The 18,719-nt window shown below is 43.0% G+C and overlaps 1 protein-coding gene across 2 annotated transcripts in view; it reads right to left on the minus strand.

Moving 5' to 3' along the window:
• The window catches only part of BICDL1 (BICD family like cargo adaptor 1), a 131,468-nt gene that overhangs the window by 42,566 nt on the left and 70,183 nt on the right, over window positions 1–18,719 (minus strand). For both annotated transcript variants that reach the window (XM_072600291.1, XM_072600290.1), the window contains exons 3-5: window positions 18,385–18,501; window positions 12,404–12,550; window positions 1,459–1,638 (exon numbers count right to left, since the gene is read on the minus strand). In XM_072600291.1, coding sequence (XP_072456392.1) covers window positions 1,459–1,638; window positions 12,404–12,550; window positions 18,385–18,501 — 444 coding nt within the window. The remainder of the gene's footprint in view (window positions 1–1,458; window positions 1,639–12,403; window positions 12,551–18,384; window positions 18,502–18,719) is intronic.

Here is an 18,719-nt window from a genome sequence, read left to right on the forward strand (position 1 = left end):
AGGAGGACCTGAGTTCAAATCCAACCTCTTCCTATCTGTGTGACCCTGGGCAAGGCACTTACCCTTAATTGCCTCACCAAATAAAAGAGCATCATCATGTAAGCCACCCCTTATATCTTTCATTTTCTAATTTTCCAATCCAGCCCTACCTCCTTCAACCAATCCACTTATGACACAGCCAGACAGGTAAACTGAGGCCCAGGAAGATTTAAAGAATTTGCCCAAGGTCATCCAGGGCAGTAAGTGGCCGAGTCAGGATTTGAATGCATGTCATTTGACTTCAAACCAGCATTTCTTCCACTGCTTAACTGAAAAAAAAATTTCCCCCCCAAGTGCCCAGTCCTTTCACCATCCTGACTTCCTTTTTCTGAATGCTCTACAGACTGCCAAAGTCATCCCTAAAATGTGCTGCCTAAAATTTAGCGCAATATTTTATAAGTTGACTGATCAGCATAGAGTACAGTGTGGTACGATCATCAAATCTGATAACATATGGAAACCATTTGCAGATTTTAAAATGCTATATAAATGTTTGTTGTATAGTCACGTTCAGTAGTATCTGATTGTTATTATTATTTTTTGGCTGGCTCACCTTTTCTCCCTGACTGTGTCATTCAAACAGTAATCGTTTCTCTTTTACCCAGGAACCCTGAGGTTCTTCCTCTCCCAGTTTGCTTTTTTTTTTTTTTATTAATGGGATCATCCCTTAAGTAAGTTAAAGAAACCTATTCATGGAATGAGTGTAACTCACTCAAAGTGAGAATGTGATAAGACCTTAGCCTGAAAGGGCCAGGGTCTCCCATTGCATCCTGGGCCATCTCCAGCTGTCCTGATGAATAATATCAGGCCGCTGGATCCGGATGGCTCAGGAGAAGAAAGTGAGGCTGGTGACCTTGCACAGCCCTCCCTCACGCAAATCAAAGTCAACTGCAAGTCATGTCACCATCTTGATGTCATGGTCCTCTTCGAGAATGAAGGACAAACACAGCAACAAGTATATGATTATTTGTGACTTCATTTGGGGTTTTCTTGGCAAAGATAGGAGTGGTTTGCCATTTCCTTCTCTAGTTCATTTTACAGATGAGGAAACTGAGGCAGAGTTAGCAAATGTCTGAGCCCGAACTTGAACTCAGATCTTCCTGGCTCCAGGACCAGTACTCTATCCATTGTACCACCTAGCTGTTCATGGATACATGTTGGCTATTATCATCATCAACAACACTAGTTCTGGATACTTTGTATCTCTTAATGCAGCCCAAGATGACATTGTTTTTGGCTGCCATATCTCACCATTGATTCATATTGAGCTCGTGGTCCACTAACCTTTCCCCTCTCCAGATCTTTTTTCCTCTTGGTACACAATGTCACATGTTCTGATCCTCCACCCACCTTCCCCTCCCAGGAACCAAACCTGAGCACACCCATGTAATTTTGGTCCATCCTCCCCAGGAGTCACACCTGTTCTCGCTCTTGCTCCAGCTCCTCAGCCTCCATGCTCTGCTCGATTTCAGACAGGAGAGACGTGCTAGTGGCATTAAAACTCTGCAGACTCCTCTCATCGCTGAGCTCTTCCACCTTTACCTGGAGCTGTCGGTAGGAGAGCCGGACATCTTGGAGCTCCAGCTGACTCTGGTGGAGCTTTCAAAAAGACAGGAAGAAAGAATGGTTGGGTAGGACCAAGACTGAGGTAGGAGGAAACTGGCAGAGTCCAATGTGTCTAGGACCCATGGGAGGACCAGTCTTTGTTTCCTTCCCTCTGTTAATTATTTCCTAGCTCTTCTGTCTATAGATTCCTTTGTATTTATTTGTTTGAATGGTGTCTGTGAGCTCCTTGAGGGCAGGGACTGCCCTTTGCTTCCCCTTGTGTCCGCAGAGCTTACCACAGTGCCTGGCATATGGTAGGCACTTAATAAATCCTTATTTATTGATCGATCTTTTGGATGCCATTTTAGAACAGTGGTTATTTTTAGGTTGGGCAGCTAGGTGGCACCATATTGGATAGAGTACTTTCTGGAGTCAGAAAGACTTGTCTTCCTGAGTTCAAATTTGGCCTTAGCTAGCTACTAGCTGTGTGACCCTGGGCAAGTCACTTTACCTTGTTTGCCTCAGTTTTCTCACCTGTAAAATGAGCTGGAGAAGAAAATGGCAAACCTCTCCAATGTCTCTGTCAAGAAAACCCTAAAAGAGGTCACAAAGAGTCAGGCACAACTGAAAAATAACTGAACAACTCTTAGGTCAGGAAAAAATCTTGCTTTTATTTAGTTGTTCGTAAATTTGATTTTCTTGAGTAAAATTAAACTCAGGGATCATTAGTTTCTAGAGTTGCCCCTTCCAAGTTCTTAAAATTCTCCCATCTAAAAAATTTAGTTACTATCTTAACCTTCCTCCATCTCCAGGATGAGTGGACAGTAAGTAGCCTTTTCTTGGAGGTGCCAGCTAAGGGTCACCAAATTGGATAAGACCCCAAGGGCTGTCTATATCCCTTCTGCAATATCCTTTACAGCTCATCCAACTTGTGCTTGGGGACTTTCAATGACAGGGAACTCACTACTTTCCAAGCCAGCCCATTCTGTGTTTAATAAGAAGAACTGACATAGACTTCCAGCTGGCAAAGGCCTTTGACACTGTCATATCCATTTTGCAGATGAGGAGACTGAGGCTGACAGCAATAAGATCATAAGCTGTTAAGGTCTAAGGTAGGTTTTGAACTCAGGTCTTCTTGATTCTAAGCTCTATCTACTATGTTGTTTATAGAACATATAAAAATCTTGCAAAATGTTTTAAATACATTTTAATGCCTGAGCCCTCTAACAACCCAGCGAGTGGTAATACAAAAATATTATTACCATGTCTACGTTACAGAAGGGGAAACAGGTTCAGAGAGGTCAGGTGAGTTGTCCAGGGTCACACAGCTAGTAAGAATCAGGGGTAGGAATTGAACTCAGGTTTTCCTAAGAAAATTCAGGGCATTATCCACTAAGCTACACTGCTTCCCACTTCTGTAAAGCTGATTGTTAGGGAGGTTTTTCTTATATCAGATCTAATTAATAATAATAATACTAGTATTAACCAGTGCTTATGTATCATATTAAAGTTTGCAAAGTGCTTTACAAATATTATCTCATTTAATCTCACAGCAAACCCTAGGAGGTAGGGGCTATTATACTCATTTTATAGAGAAGAAAACTGAGGCAGAAAGAGGTCAAGTGACTTGTCTAAAGTCACCCCATGAATGTCCAAGGTCAAATTTGAACTAGGGCCTTCTTGACTCTAGGTCTAACATTCTATATACTGTGCCACCCTCACCTTTCCTCATATCCCTTAATTCTGTCTTCCTTCCATTGATTATCCCAACTTAGCAGTCTATAGCTCGGACATAATTATTTGCACGTTGTCTGCCCCATTAGACTGGGAGTTCTGTGAGGGCAGACACTGTGATGCCTTTGTTTCCCCAGCACTTAGCACAATGCTGGGTACAAAATAGCTGATTAATAAACGCTTATTGACCTGTACAAAGTAGGTGATTAATAAATGCTTATTGATGGCAGTACTAACTAAATGCCTCCATCTACATCTGCCTTTCAACAACTGCCCCTGTTCTTCTTCCTTCTGCCCTCTGGGCCCATCTCCTTTATGATTCTGACCTTTAAGAGGTGACCTTCATGTTCCCTCCAAGCCTTCTCTTTTCCCTGCTAATACCCTTAATTCTTTCAAGTGGCCCTGGTATGGTATAGATGGGGAGGGGGTGGCACTTCACTATCCTGGTTGCACTCCACAAGATGCCCTCCAACTTCTCAATGTCTTTCCTTAAGGCTTCTCAGAACAATCCACAGCCCCTCCCATCCTCCTGCTGTGTTGTCCAAATGGTAAGCCACAGGCCCAGTGCTAGGGCTTTTAGACAGTTCTCAAAGTAGCAGGTTAGCTTTGCTTCCCTCCAAGCCAGACTGAGCAATGGGGGGAGAATTCTAAGCAGTCAATTGCCCTAGTGCCCTGGGGGAAGGAGGCCTTGAAGGGTGTACCCACATGACCAAGGATACCCAGCAGGACCATCATTCAGTACCTTAATACCCTGGGAACCTTGAAGGGTACCCCACATGACCAAAGGCTCCCAGCAGGGTCACCACCTCAGAATGGCTCTGGCAGTACCCACTGTCTCTGAGAGGGTTCCCCAAGTCACTGTTCTGAGGTGCTTCAAAAAGAATCGAGAAAAATGATGTTCTTGGGAAGTATTTCCCAGGCTCAATGAGCAGCCCTGTGGGCAGCATGGGGCATCAGCACATGCTTGCTCGTTTTTTTTTCAGGAGAAATCCACATATTTTCTCAGCAGGTGAGGTTCAAGGCAGACAAACTCAAGGCCTTCCACCCTGGAAGGAATTAATTCAATTATTCATTCATGCCAGAAGGTGATTAATTAATGTTGACGTGAAGGGAGAAAAGACCATAGCAGCTAGGGGTCAAGAAATGATTCACTAACTCAATGGCTATAAGCCAACCTTCCCCCAATACTCCCTAAGCTAAAAAAAAATGAAAAAACCAGGACCTAAATTTCCGTATTGTGCAAAATGGGGTAATAGGACAGTAATTACTTCCTTTTCTAGAGTTCTTTAAGGTTTACAAAGGTAATGCTTTGAGGCAAACAGGGCAAGTATTACCCCCATTTTACAGATGAGGAACCTGAGCCTCAGAGAAGGGGAAGTGGTTTACCCAACGTCATTCAGCTTATAAACACCTGATATGAGATTCTGACTACAAGGAGAGAGCTCTTCCCTCCACCCTCCACTTCCTTCCACCAAGTACAGTGTGTGTGTGTGTGTGTGTGTGTGTGTGTGTGTGTGTGTGTGTATGTATACACACATATGCATGCATATATACACGTACACATAAAATATACATATGTGTATGTATATGTGTACATGCATTTATACGCACACACATGTATACATACATAAACATATACATACACATACATAGATTAATATATTACGTGTATTGTATATTTCAGGGGTTAGCAAACCATGACCTTGAGCCAAATCTGATCTTCTAATTTGCTGATCCCTGGTGTGTAGAATATTTTAATATGGATACAAATATATAATATTTATATGTAATATTTAATTAATGTAATATATAATTATAAATATCATATATAATAAATTTGATATATAATATAAATATATATAATATTTTAACATACAATGATATTTTAATACTACATATAAACATCCTCACATTATATATATAGGTATACCAGATATGTGATATATGGGTTTACGTGTGTAAATATATATACATACCAATACATATATTTTATATGTATGTTATGTATGTGTATGTGTAAGTATATATGTGTGTGACACAGGTGAATAATTCATTCAAGCAATGTGTGGTTACAAATCAAGCAAAAAGAAACAGAGGGATGGGAAGGAGAAGGTATCCAGGTGAGGGGACAGTGGCAAAGGAAGGGGAGTCAGCAGTGAAGCCTTGCTTGGCATGGGCACATGCTCAAAATGGAAATCCTTGGAGGGATTGACTGGTGGGAGAGAGAAGTGTGAGAAGACAGCAAGCAGAAGCACTGAATTAGAAGTGACCTTAGAGGCCATGAAATCCAACCTCCTCATTTTATGGATGATGAGACTAAGGCCTGGTGAGTGAGCCTCAATGATTTTCTCAGGGCTACAGAGCTAGGAAGTATTTGAGGAAAATTGGAACCCAGAATCCATGTCTTCCTGATTCAAATCTAAAATGCTGTCCTCTGCTATTGATATGAGTAAAGACCTGAAGCCCCAGGGGAGTTTTCACTCTGCATTGATGGTGGGAGTTTTTATACCTGGAATTCCCCATGTTCCTTGAATCTTCCAGGTCTAGAACTGGGCATATTCAGGTTCCTTGTTCTATAATTGATGCACTTTGTGTATCTGTAGCACCCTTGATATTTCAGCACTTCCAGGTGTCACAGTTTTCTCAGGGTGGGTCCTCTCTCCATTGATGGAGGGTACACCCCATTATATATGCCATGGATGACAGTCTTCAGGAAATAATGGATTCAAGCTAACCCCTTGAGGATGAGCCCCTCCAGACTTGGCTAAGGAGGCCCATGGACAACAGGCAGGCAGTCTGCCACTGGGCAGCCTCACTGGGTCCCATATTGATAGGATGGAACGAATCCATAGGAGGTCAAATAGACTGATGAAAGACCTCAAGAACACGCCATGTGAAAATCAGTTGAAGATGGGGTAGAGAGATGGGAAGGACAATATACATTCAAGTATTTGAAGAATTATCATGTAGGAGAATAGACTTGTTCTGTTTGGCCCTTGAGGGCAGATCAAAGATTCAGAGTTGGGAGAAAATTTATTGGCCAATTAGTTCAGCTCCCTCATTTTACAGAGGAGGGAAGTGAGGTCCAATGGAAGATACAGGTGTGAGGGAGAGTAGGTGAAAGTTGCAAAGAATGTAACTGAGGCTGGAGGTCAGGAAATACTTCCCACCAATCAGATCTGTCTTGAGAGGCACTGAGCTTCCCGTCCTTTGAGGTCTTCATGCAGGGACTGGATGACCACTACTTGGGTGTTATAATGGGAACCGATTTGTTGTTGTTCAGTTGTCTGACTCTTCATGGGGTTTTCTTGGCAAAGATATGAGAATTATTTGCCATTTCCTTCTCCAGCTCATTTTACAGATGGGAAAACTGAGGCAAACCAAGTTAAGTAACTTACTCAGGGTCACACAGTGTCTGAGGCCAGATCTAAACTCAGGAAGATGAGACTTCCTGACTCTAGGTCTGACACTCTCTCCACTGTGTCACCTAGCTGTCCTCAGTTTTCTGGGAGCAAGAGGAATATGCTGGGAATTTTGATGATGTAAAAATGAAAGATATTAATAAAAAATTTAAAAAGAGAGAAATCAAGTATTTATAGCCAAGCACTAGAAATAAAATAGATGCTCATTGATCAGGGAATGGCTAAACAAATTGTGACATATGAAAGTCATGGAATATTACTAGGTTGTAAGAAATGATAACTATGTGAGAATGGAGAAATTTATGACCAACCAAGAGATAGAGAACATTATGAAGGGCAAAATGGATAATTTTGATTACATTAAGCTGAAAAGTTTTTGCACAAACAAAGCCAATGCAACCAAGATTAGGAGGGAAGCAGAAAACTGGGAAAGAATTTTTTTATAACCAGTGTCTCTGATAAAGGTTTCATTTCTAAAATATATAGAGAACTGAGTCAAATTGATAAGAATACAAGTCATTGATAAATGGTCAAAGAATATGAACAGGCAGCTTTCAGAGGAATTAAAGCTATCTATAGTCACATGAAAAAATGCTCCAAATCACTATTAATTAGAGAGTTGCAAATCAAAACAACTCTGAGGTACTATTTCACACCTATCAGACTGGCTAATGTGACAAAGCAGGAAGATGATAAATGTTGGAGAATATGTGGGAGAGTTGGAACACTAATTCATTGTTGGTGGAGCTGTGAGCTGATTCAACCATTCTGGAGAGCAACTTGGAACTATGTCCAAAGGGCTACAAAAATGTGCATATCCTTTGATCCACTAATGTTGCTTCTAGGGCTGTATCCCAAAGAGATTATTAAAATGGGAAAAGGTATTACATATACAAAAATATTTATGGCAACTCTTTTTGTGGTGGCCAAGAACTGGAAATGGAAGCGATGCCCATCAATTGGGGAATGGTTGAACAAGTTGTGGTATATGAATGTAATGGAATACTCTTGTGCTATAAGAAATGATGAAGAGGAAGACTTTAGAGAGGTCTATAAGGACTTATATGAACTGATGCTGAGTGAAAGAAGCAGGACCAGGACAACTTTGTACACAGCAATAACTACAGTGTGTGAGAAATTTTTCTGGTAGATGTAGTACTTCAGTGAAATGCAAAGACTTTAAAAATTCCTAATGGATTCTTGAGACAAAACGACTTCCACATTCAGAGACAGAACTATGGAACTGGATCGCAGAATGAAGCAGACATTTTCTCTTGTATTGTGTTTTTTTTTTTTTATGGTTTCTCCCATTCATTTTAATTCTTCCATGCAACATGACTAAGGTGAAAATGTATTTAATAAGAATGTATGTGTAGAACTCATATAAAATTGTAGGCCATCTCAGGGAAGGAGGAAGAAAGGAGGGAGAGAAAATTTAAAACTTATAGAAGTGATTGTTGAAAACTGAAAACAAATAAATTAATTAAATTAAAAAAATGATGACTATGAAGAATTCACAGAAGCCTGGGCAGACTTAAAACTGATGCAAAGTGAAGAAAGAACTAAGAAAATGATGACTAAAAAGAATAAGGATAATAAAACTAGCAGCCATAGCAATGAACATGGACAGAACGAGACAAAAATGAATTGCAATATAAAGACCAAGAAAAGTTGATAAAATGTATTTTTCTCCCTTCTTTGAAGAGCTGAGGGGACTATGAATGTGAAATATTGTATACACTATCAAAGAGTTGTTGCATTAATTGGTTTTGTGCCAATTCCTCCCACCCCCTGCCTTTTAAAAAGTTCTGTTACAAAAGGTGGCATGCTTGAGCAAAGGAGCGGGCAGAGATCTATTTGGGAATGAAATAAATATAACCATGGAAGATCTAATTAAAAATAGAGACCTATAATGTACTGATTAAAGTGGTAGACTTAGAGTTGGGAGGTTTCGAGTTCAAATTTCACCTCTGCTGCATATTAGCTTTGTGACCTTGGATGAGTCATTTAACTTTTATTTATTTATCTATCCACTCATTTATTTATTTATTTCTATTTCTTTAGCAAATTTATACCTCTTCTTTAATGTCAGGCTCTCTGAACAACAACAACAACAAATAGCCAAGAAAGTAGATGGCTGGTTTGGTTTCCTGTAAAAGCCCTTATCCAAATGTTCTGCAGTCACTTAACTTCTTGACCTCAGTTTTTTCACCTGTAAAATGGGGATAACAATCCCTACAGGACCTACCTTGCAAAGTTGTTACAGGGCTCCAATGAAATAATGCCTGCAAATCATTTTGTAAACTTGGAAGAGTTATATAATGCTCAATTATAATCATTCTAGCGCAAGACTTGCCATTCGCTCTGGGACCTTGGACAAACTGCTGCCCTCTCTAGACTTCTTATTCCACCTTGATAAAAAACCAAACCACAAAAAAAATGGTGAAAATATCTTCTTTTTCCCAGCTGGGGGAATGTCATGAAGTTTGAATCAGTGACACTATATTAGTAACTAGTCATGTTAGACTGGCAGCTTAGGGGTTTGTGCTAATAAAGTAGTGGAACTCTGTTCTGAGACTCAGGGTCACCATCCTCATCCTCATCCTCAGGACTCTTGCTACCAACTTCCCTGAACGACTGCTCCAGTCAGAGCAGGGTCACTGGTCATCAGATCTTCTGACCCTAGACTCATCCTGTCCCTCCAAAGGTCAGCTCACAAATCGCCTTGCACTTGAAGACTCTTCTGATTCCTATCCCCCAGCTTCTGGTGCTATCTCTCCCCAAATTTCCTTATTTGCATCAATTTTGTATTCATACACACACACACACACACACACACACATGCATGCATGTATGTATTTGTGTCTTCGTTGCTGTTCAGTCGTTTCAGTCGGGTCTGACTCTCCATGACCCCATTGGGGTTTTCTTGGCAGAGATACTAGAGTGGTTTGCCATTTCCTTCTCCAGCTCATTTTACAGATGAGGAAACTGAGGCAAATAGGGTTAAGAGACTTGCCCAGGGTCACATAGCTAAGAAGTGTGTGAGGGCAGATTTGAATTCAGTAAGATGAGTCTTTTTGTCTACAGGCTTGGCAACCTATCTACTGCACCACCTAGATGGTCCCATGTGTGTGTGTGTGTGTGTGTGTGTGTGTGTGTGTGTGTGTGTGTGTGTGTGTGTGTGTATAGCTCTCTCTTTCTATATATATATGTGTATATATCTAAAATAGAATATAGCCTTCTTGTACTGGCTCATATCTAGGTCTTTAATAAAAGCTTGATGAGTGATGAATGGCATGATAATAACGATGCTTGACATAAGAAGTGATGAGAAAATGTGTTTTCCTTCTTTGCAGAGGTAGGGGACTATGGGTGTGGAATGCTACATATACTATCATGCTTGCTTGATGGATAGTTTGGTTGACCTGCTTTTTTTATCTCTTTAAAAATTCTTTGTTCTGGAGATGGCTCTCTGGATATGGGGAGTGGGGAGAGCTATATTTGGAAATGAAGGTGATAGGAAAATGGAAAATATTAATAAAACATTTTCTAAATACTGGTTGATTGATCTGTAGTTTGGGCATCTCCTGAATGTAAGACACATGGGCACGATTTTACACCTTTCCTAGAAGTCTGAGGATACAGACAAAAGGTGAATGGAAGCTCTAGCTACTGTGGGAGGTAGGCACACTTAGGAGCATACAATCACAAGGTCCCAGATTTGGGGTTGGAAGAGACTTCAGGGATCACTGATTCCAACCCCCTCTTTTTATTGACGAGGGAACTGAGGCCTGTTACATAGCTGGTGAGTGTAAGAGATGGGTTTTGAACCCATCGCCTGACTCCACACTCAGCCTCTTAATTGGCTCCAAACTCTGATTCTGATTTCATTCTAGAAAATGGGCAGGGATCAGACCACCATGAGCTAGAGGCAGAAGAGACTTTAGAGGCCATGATGGGGAAAGTGAAACCCAGAAAAGTTAAGTGACCTGCCCAAAGTCACACAGAAGATCATCTATCTAGAGTCAGAAGGAGTCTTTATGGGTCAGCTCGTCCAAACTGCTCACTTTACAGATGGGGAAACTGGGGCCCAGAAGGGTTTAATAGCTTGTTCGAGGACACACAGAAGACCATCTCTCTAGAGCTGGAAGGGGCTTTATGGGTCATCTAGTCAAATCTGTTCATTTTACAGATGACGAAACTGAGGCCCAGAGACGTATAATCTGTTCAAAGTTATGGAGGCTGTGTCAACAGAGGGACTTGAACCCAGGCCTTCTGATTCCAGAACCTTTCCACTGTACCATATTTCTTCTGAGCTGGGGTGAGGGATGGGGGTAGGATAAGTTAATTTTTTATCATGCTTGATGGTTGGCTCCATTAATAACCAAGGCCAATAGCCTGGCAGTCTCTGGAAAGTATCAATAGAGAGTGTGGTGCCCCCAGAGAGGCCTGCAGCTTCCATCTAGCCTTTAGGTAAGCTCCATCAGCTTGGGGAGGATGGAATTTCATGCATGGCATTCTGGCCCCAAGAGTTTCCTCCCCATAACTCCATGTAACCAGGCCATTGGCCCAGGGACCATGGGGAGGGCGGGGGAGAGTGGCTTGGCTAAGGAAGTGGAGGGTTTGTGGAGACTGCTCCTGCTCCCCAGGGACTGGTCTGGTCACAGGGCCAAGGAGGACCCGTCCACACTTCCCTGCATCACCTGGAGAGGCACTGGTCTCCCTCTCTTTCTCTTCCTGTCTCCTGTACCTTCCCTTCTTTTCTGGTCATTTCTGGGGGTCTGAACTTGCAGTTTAACTTGTGTGGGAAATTCCCATTATGGAACGTGTCTCTTCTCATACAAATTGGTAACTTGCCCATTATTTAGACTTAGGGCTGTGGTTCAAAGACTTGGTTTAAAAAAAAATATTTTGATAACTACATTTCAACATAATTGGTTTCCTTGGTAATGGTCTGTATCTTATTTTGTGCATTTAAAAGCACTGTTCTGAGAAGGGGTCTACAGTTTTCACCAGACTACCTTAGTTGTCCAGGTTGCAAAAAAGATGATGAACCTCCATCTTAGAGAATTGCCTCAGGGACTAAAAGGTGCATAAGTATATATTTAGAACTGCAGGGATCTCAGAGACAGTCTAGGTCTAAGATAATTGGTTTAGAGCTGGAAGAGACCTTAGAAGTCCAACCCACTCCCCTCCCTCATTTTATACATGAGAAAACTGAGATAGACTGAGGTTAAGTGACTTGCCTAAGGTCACACAGCTAGTAATTGTTGGAGGTAGGAGTCAAACTCAGGCCTTTCAGACTCCAAGTTCAGCACTCTGACCACTACAATACCCCCTCATTTTATAGATTAGAAAATGGAAGCCCAGGGAAGATAAGTGATATGCCCACCATGGCTTCCTGACTCACTCCAAGTCCAGCACTATAAGTACTTTGACATCCCCTCATTCTGCAGTTGAGAAAATGGAGGCCCAGGGTCTAAGACCCATGGGTCACCTAGTAGAACATGTCAGAGACAGGCCTAGAACCAGAATCTCCTAGACTCCAAGGCTGTTTCCTTCCACTACACCAGGCCGCTTAGCTCTCATTTCCCTACAGCAGCTAAGTGCTCCCTTCCCCAGGTGCTGAGGCTCAAATATTAGCCCCTTTCTGCTCCTCTCACCTGGAGGTCCTTGTCGTGACTCTGCCTCTCCAGGATTAGGACCCGGTCCTGTAGCTCTTCCACCGTCCCTTGGAGTAGATCATTCTCCTCCATGGTGGCGCTGAGACGATGTTCCAGCTCTCGCTTCCGATCTGACAGCATCTTGATCTGAAAGGACAGAGAATCACATGGCGTGTGTGTGTGTGTGTGTGTGTGTGTGTGTGTGTGTGTCTGGGTGTATGCAAGCGCGTGCACGTATGGGTGCTTTGGGGTAATGCCCAGGCCAATGGGTGGGAAAGAAGAGACTCCAGACATGAACCCAACTGTTTGTGCCTGTATCTGCCTGTACCAGGTTGTGTGTGTCTGTACCTGGAAGAGAAACAACCAGGCAACTCCAGGCTGGAAAGGAAACCCCTCCCTTGATGAAACTTGGCGTGGAAGGTGGGAGTTGAGCTCCTAGCAAGCTGGAATGCAGGTTGCCAGGCAAAAGCAAGGCGGGGAAGGCCAGAGTGCTTGGGAATTTCTAAAGATAAGGCCAGGCATGATTTCATCTTTCCTTGCCTTGCAGCTCTGCCCTGGTCCCAGACTGCTCCAAAGAGAGACCCCAAGCTGGGCTGATGGGCACTTCCTTCCTTCTCCAGGTGCCAGGTTGGAGAAGCTCCCAGACACTCTCTAGAATGCAACTTCTTTCTACTGGTCAGAATCCCAAACCCCCTCTCCATCCCTGCCCAAGCCAGTCTAGACAGATTAATTTCTGGGGCTCTGACTGGAGGAAGGCATTGGTGGGGGGTAGAAACTGAAAGATGGTGGCCAGACCATTCTGTCCCATGGACATTCTGGCTGGGGACAGGTGAGGGGAGGTCGGTGAACTGCCTTAAAGCTTGGGGTTGAATGTTCAAGTGGCAGAGGCAGACTGGTTTTCTTAAGGCTCTTTCCAGGGTCTCAGCTGCTCTCTACTTAGATATCTGGCCCTCCAACTCCTCTGGACCCTCCAGCTTCCTAGTGGCTCTTCTGGGGATTAACCTGGCCCTTCCAACAAACTTCTCCCCAGATATGACCCACAGGGATGCTGGTACATCCACTCCTCCAACCTTACAGAGATGTCCTTTCTGCCAGTTGTCTAGATTCTAACCCAGGGGTGGGGAACCCACTGCTTTAGCTAGAACATTAATGCTCTCTGGACTCTAGGCGAGATGTACTCCAACCTTACATGCTTCTCCTAATTTCTTGTGGCTTTCAGAGATCTCCTACTTTAGGCAACATGTAATGTCTTATGGTTTGATTGTGTAATTTTTCCAGAGGGAGATTTTAACCTGAGCTTTTAAGGACTTGAAGCCCTCCCAGAAGCATCCTTCCCTTTACTTTCAGTTCCTTTCCTGCACCCCTGAATATAGCATTACGATCCTGCTCCCCAGCTGATGTCCTAGGAAAGAGAAACATGTGACCTCAGCACAAGGAGATCAGGTATCTGGCACCAACAAAGGAATACTGTATACAAAGGAATCACGTCTCTGGAGTGCATGTGCAGGTCGGTGGCCTCAGTCCCTTTCATGAATGAAGCCACTATTCCACACATGGATGGAGGGCAAGGCTGCCTGTATGAAGAACATTCTTCTTTGAGTGGGTCATCATTGAAATACCCTCCTGCCCTTTTGAAATTTTTCTCTCATGGATCATCTTGATTTCCCATGTCCCAGCCAGTGCCCCATCAGGTAAAATGATTCCTAGCCACCCCCAAACCTATGAAATAGCTTAAAGAGAATCATAACTTGAAAGCCAGAAGAGACTTTATATTGTTTGGTTGTTTCAATTGTGCCTGACTCTCTGTGACCCCATTGGGGGTTTTCTTGGCAAAGATGCCGAAGTTGTCCATTTCCTTCTCTAGCTCTTCTTGCAAATGAGGAAACTGAGGTAAATAGTGTTGAATGACTTGTTCAGGGTCACATAGTTAGTAAGAGTCTGAGGTCAGATTTGAACTTGGGTCCTTCTGATTCCAGAGCTGGCACTCTACTCACTGCACCACCAACTGCCCTATAAAGTTCCTATAAAGAGATTTTAAAGGAATAGCTAGTCTAACATGCTCATTTTACTGAGGGAGAAACTGAGACCCAGAGAAAGAGACTTGTGACTTGGTCACATACTGAGTAAGCTGGGGTTTTCCTTGAGGTTAAGGGATCATAGATTTTGAGCTAGCTGAGACCTTAGGCAGCTAGGGGTTATAAATAGTGCACAAAGCACAAAGCCTTTAGTCATCAGGACTTATCTTCCGGAACTCAAATCCAGCCTCAGGCACTTTATGAGCTGTGTGACCCTGGGCAAGTCACTTCACCCTGTGTGCCTCAGTTTCCTCATCTGTGAAATGAAGTGGAGAAGGAAATGGCAAATCACTCCAGTATCTTTGCCAAGAAAACTCCCAAAGGGGTCATGAAGAGTTGGATATGACTGAACAACAAGAAGAAACCTTAAAGGCCATTGAATTGAATCCTTTCATTTCACAGGTGAGAAAACTGAAAACTAGAGCAGGGGAAGTGACTTGCCCAGGGTCACTCAGCTGAGAAGCATCTGGGACAGGCTTTGAACTTGGGTCTTCCTGACTCCAAGTCTAGTACATGGTATGATCATAGGTTCCTATGTTTAGAGCCAGAAAGGACCTTAGAGAAGTAATCTGCTCCAACTGCCTCAGTTTACAGGTGAGGAAACACCTGGAGAGGTGGAACAACTTACCCAAGGTCACAATGGTAGTAAAATGAAATTTGGCTTTACAAAGACAAAATAATTAGCCCAGCACCATGGCCTTGAGAGTTGAATGTGATGGAGATGAAAGAAACAGCACGCACGAAGCACTCGAGTCCCTCACCTTGAACCCTAGAAATGGGATCAAACCCAGTCATGAGATTCCCTGAGAATGACCTTGCCCAATGAGAGGCCCGAGAAAGCGGGAGAAGGAGGAGGAGGAAGGGGGGAGCAGGAGGATGGGGGGCTCTGAAGGCAGAAGGACCCAGAAGCAGCTTGAGCACCAGGCATGCACACAGATGATCACAGATGGGCGTGTGAAATCCCGAGAGAAAAACTCTACTTACTTCAAGTACCTGCTGCTTGGGACCATGGGAAGGGGGGAAAGGAGGAAGGAAGAGGATGAGAGGAAAAAGAAGAAAAAAGACGAGTTTGACAGACCTTAGGGGAGAAAAAACCCCACCTTCAAGCCATTCTCAAAAGGGGAGGAGCACTCTGGATCACACCTCTGGAGCTAAGTCCAACTGCCTCATTTTACAGAGAAGGAAACTGAGGCCTAGGAAAGTGACATGATTTGCCCAAGGCTGTGAGTGGCAGAGTTGGGATCTGAAACTAGAAAATCCAGTGTTCATTCCACTGTACATTAAGGGGCTTCTTTGGGGGCCAGCTCCAATAATCCTTCCCTTAGGAAGCCTCAACCCCACTGTCAGAGCTGAGGGAAAGTAGAAGGTCACACCAACTCTCTCTCTCTCCCTCTTCTCCCCAATAATGCAAAGTTATCACCCACATTGGCATCGATTTTGAGCTAGGAGCTCGAAGGTCACTGAATCCAACCCTTTCCTTTTACAGGTGAGTAAACTGAGCCCCAGAAAGATGAAATAATTTATTCAAGGTTACAAAACATGCGGTTGACTCAGGATTTGAATTCAGGTCCTTGGGTTCCAAATCTGGCGCTCTCTCCTTGGTACCACACTTAGCTCTTTTTTGTACGCATTAAATAAAAGGATCACTGTTCAGAGAGCTGCCCATTTGATTGGAAGAAAAAAAGGGGAAAATCTTCAATGAAGACTCTTCTGTTGGCTCAGGAGACACTTCCATGCAAGATCTGATAATTTCATTATTTTATAATTATCTATCAATCATGCAAAAACATCTATTAAGTGCCTACTATGTGCCGGGTATTGTGCTAGAGATTCAAGGACATCTCTGCCCTGAAGGAGCTTACCTTCTAATGGGAGAGACAACATGAAGCAGTTACAGTTTATGTGACACATACGAAGTGGATATAGTGTCTGCCTGATGTCTCTCCCCATGAAAATCTATCCCCAGCTCCGCTGCCCAAGTTAGGTTTCCAAAATATAGGTTTTCATCATGTCCCTTCTGTTCTATGAGCTCCGGTGGCTCCCTATCACCTCTAGGTTAAAAGAGAAATACCTCCGTTTGGGAATTAAAGCTCTCCTAACTTGACTCCTTTCTTTTGAAAGTTCCTTCTAGGTTTATTTGGTTTTTTTTTTAACAACTTACTCTTTCCCATATACTCTACATACCCGATTACTGGCCTCTCTGCAGTTCCTTGAACATACTGCTTCATTTCCTTTCTCCATGCCTTTGCACTGCCTGTACGTTTGTCCTTCTTTTGCCGCAGAAGACCATGCCATCAGAGAAATGATGACATGACTTGCACTTAACTATGTTTTGAGTGAGAGAGGGCTGTGCAGGTCACCAGCCTCACTTCTCCAGAGCCATCCGAATCCAGGGACCAGATATGCATCAAGATGACTGGAGATGACCCAGGATGAGGCAATGGGGTTAAGTGACTTGCCCAAGGTCAAGTGTCTGAGGTGAGATTTGAACTCAGGTTCTCCTGATTCCTGCACTGGTGCTCTATCTACTGCACCACCTAGGGACCCGGCTCTGCCTGTATCCTTTGTCTGGAATGCTGGGTTTCTTCATTCTTCTGACTCCCTTCAAGTCTTAGTTTCAATCCCACTTATTCCAAGAGGTCTTTTCTAGTCTCTCCCCACCCCCAAGCTGCTTATCCTTTACATCCTCAAATTGTTTTCCTTCTACTCCACATATATCTTATATATGCCTAATTTTTTACAGCTTGTCCCTCCCCCTCCTTTAGAATATAAACTTCCTGAGGGAAGAGTCTGTTTTTGCCTCTCTTTGTAGCCCTAGCACTTAGCATAATGCTTGACACATAGTAAATACTTACTAAATACTTGCTTATTGACTTGGGGGAACTTGGTATATTGTGGCCTTTCCTGTACACTTGATTAATGTGAACAGAACTGAACAGAAAAGGGACGGAGAAAATCATTGTTACCCAGTTTTCATGAGAGTTTTCTGATAGGCAGTCACAAATGAGGCTGCTTCCTAGGGCATGTGCAACATGCGGGGGCATATAGGAATCATTTCAGAATATTCTTTTTTTTTTAAATAGACAGTTTTGATGCCAGAAAATTCCCCTTTTCATGACTTGTAGATGTTTGTGGATACGCTGAAAGCCTATACATGTAAACTTTCCAAATCTTCCCAGCTTACCAGGGTTTTTCCCTCTCCCTGATTACCTTGTTTTATTTTGACTATATTTATGTGCACACATATTCTTTCCTCTAATAGAATGTAAGTGCCCTGAGGGCAGGGCTAGTTTCATTTTGTATCCCCAGGATATAGCACAGTACCTGGCACATAGTAGGTAAATTAATAAATACTTTCCCATTGAAGGGAGGGAAAGAAAGGGAGAAAGAAGGGAGTAAGGGAATAAGCATTTATATAGTACCTACTATGTACCAGAAACTGCACCGTGTTCTTACAAATATTATCTTATTGATGGATTATATTGACTATAGATTATAAGGGGCTCAATTCCTCAATTAAGTCCAGGGAGGGGAAGGCAATATTCAAATCTTTCCTAGGATACAAAAATATTGTGTCCTGGATCTGCAGGCAGAATTTTAGGAGGAGAATATTATTAAAGGAGAAAAACCTTCCTGATTATAAGCCACAAATGATCATTCTGAGCCATCTCTCTGGGCAGAGCCTGGTCTCTAGATAAGTGGCTAGCTAGAAGGATGAAATCCAAGAGTTTCCTTCCCACTCATTCCCCATTACTTTGGGTATCTTTGGAGGATGGGTTTGGTCATTTTCATAAAACTGGTTTTGCTTCGTCATTCAGAAGGATCCCTACCCAAAGACCTGCCATATTGCCCGAGACCAGAGAAACATGTTTAACTGGTAAAAAGCCCTCCCTGTGGGAGACTCACTTCAGCCTGGAGACTCTCCAGTCGGATGATGTGTTGGTTGGATGAGGAATTTTTCTCTCGGAAGTCTTCTCGGAGGGCGTGGACTTGCATGGAGAGCTGGCGCTCCACTTCTGATGCCTGGAAACAAAAGAGACCACAAGGATTTTAAGAGAGAGAGAGACAGTGGGGTGGGGCCTTGATTCTCCCTCCCCAGACCAGTTTGTACCTCCCATAATTTTTTTGCTAAGCTTAATTAGATGTTGATGTGATAGAAGACTGTCAGGTTCTAAGGCCATGCCTTACAAGGTTAGGTTGAAGAATTTATAGCAGGAGTTCTTAGACATTTTTTTGTGTGT

Source organism: Notamacropus eugenii, chromosome 4, assembly GCF_028372415.1.
Source record: "Notamacropus eugenii isolate mMacEug1 chromosome 4, mMacEug1.pri_v2, whole genome shotgun sequence".
NCBI classification, from domain to species: Eukaryota; Metazoa; Chordata; class Mammalia; order Diprotodontia; family Macropodidae; genus Notamacropus; species Notamacropus eugenii.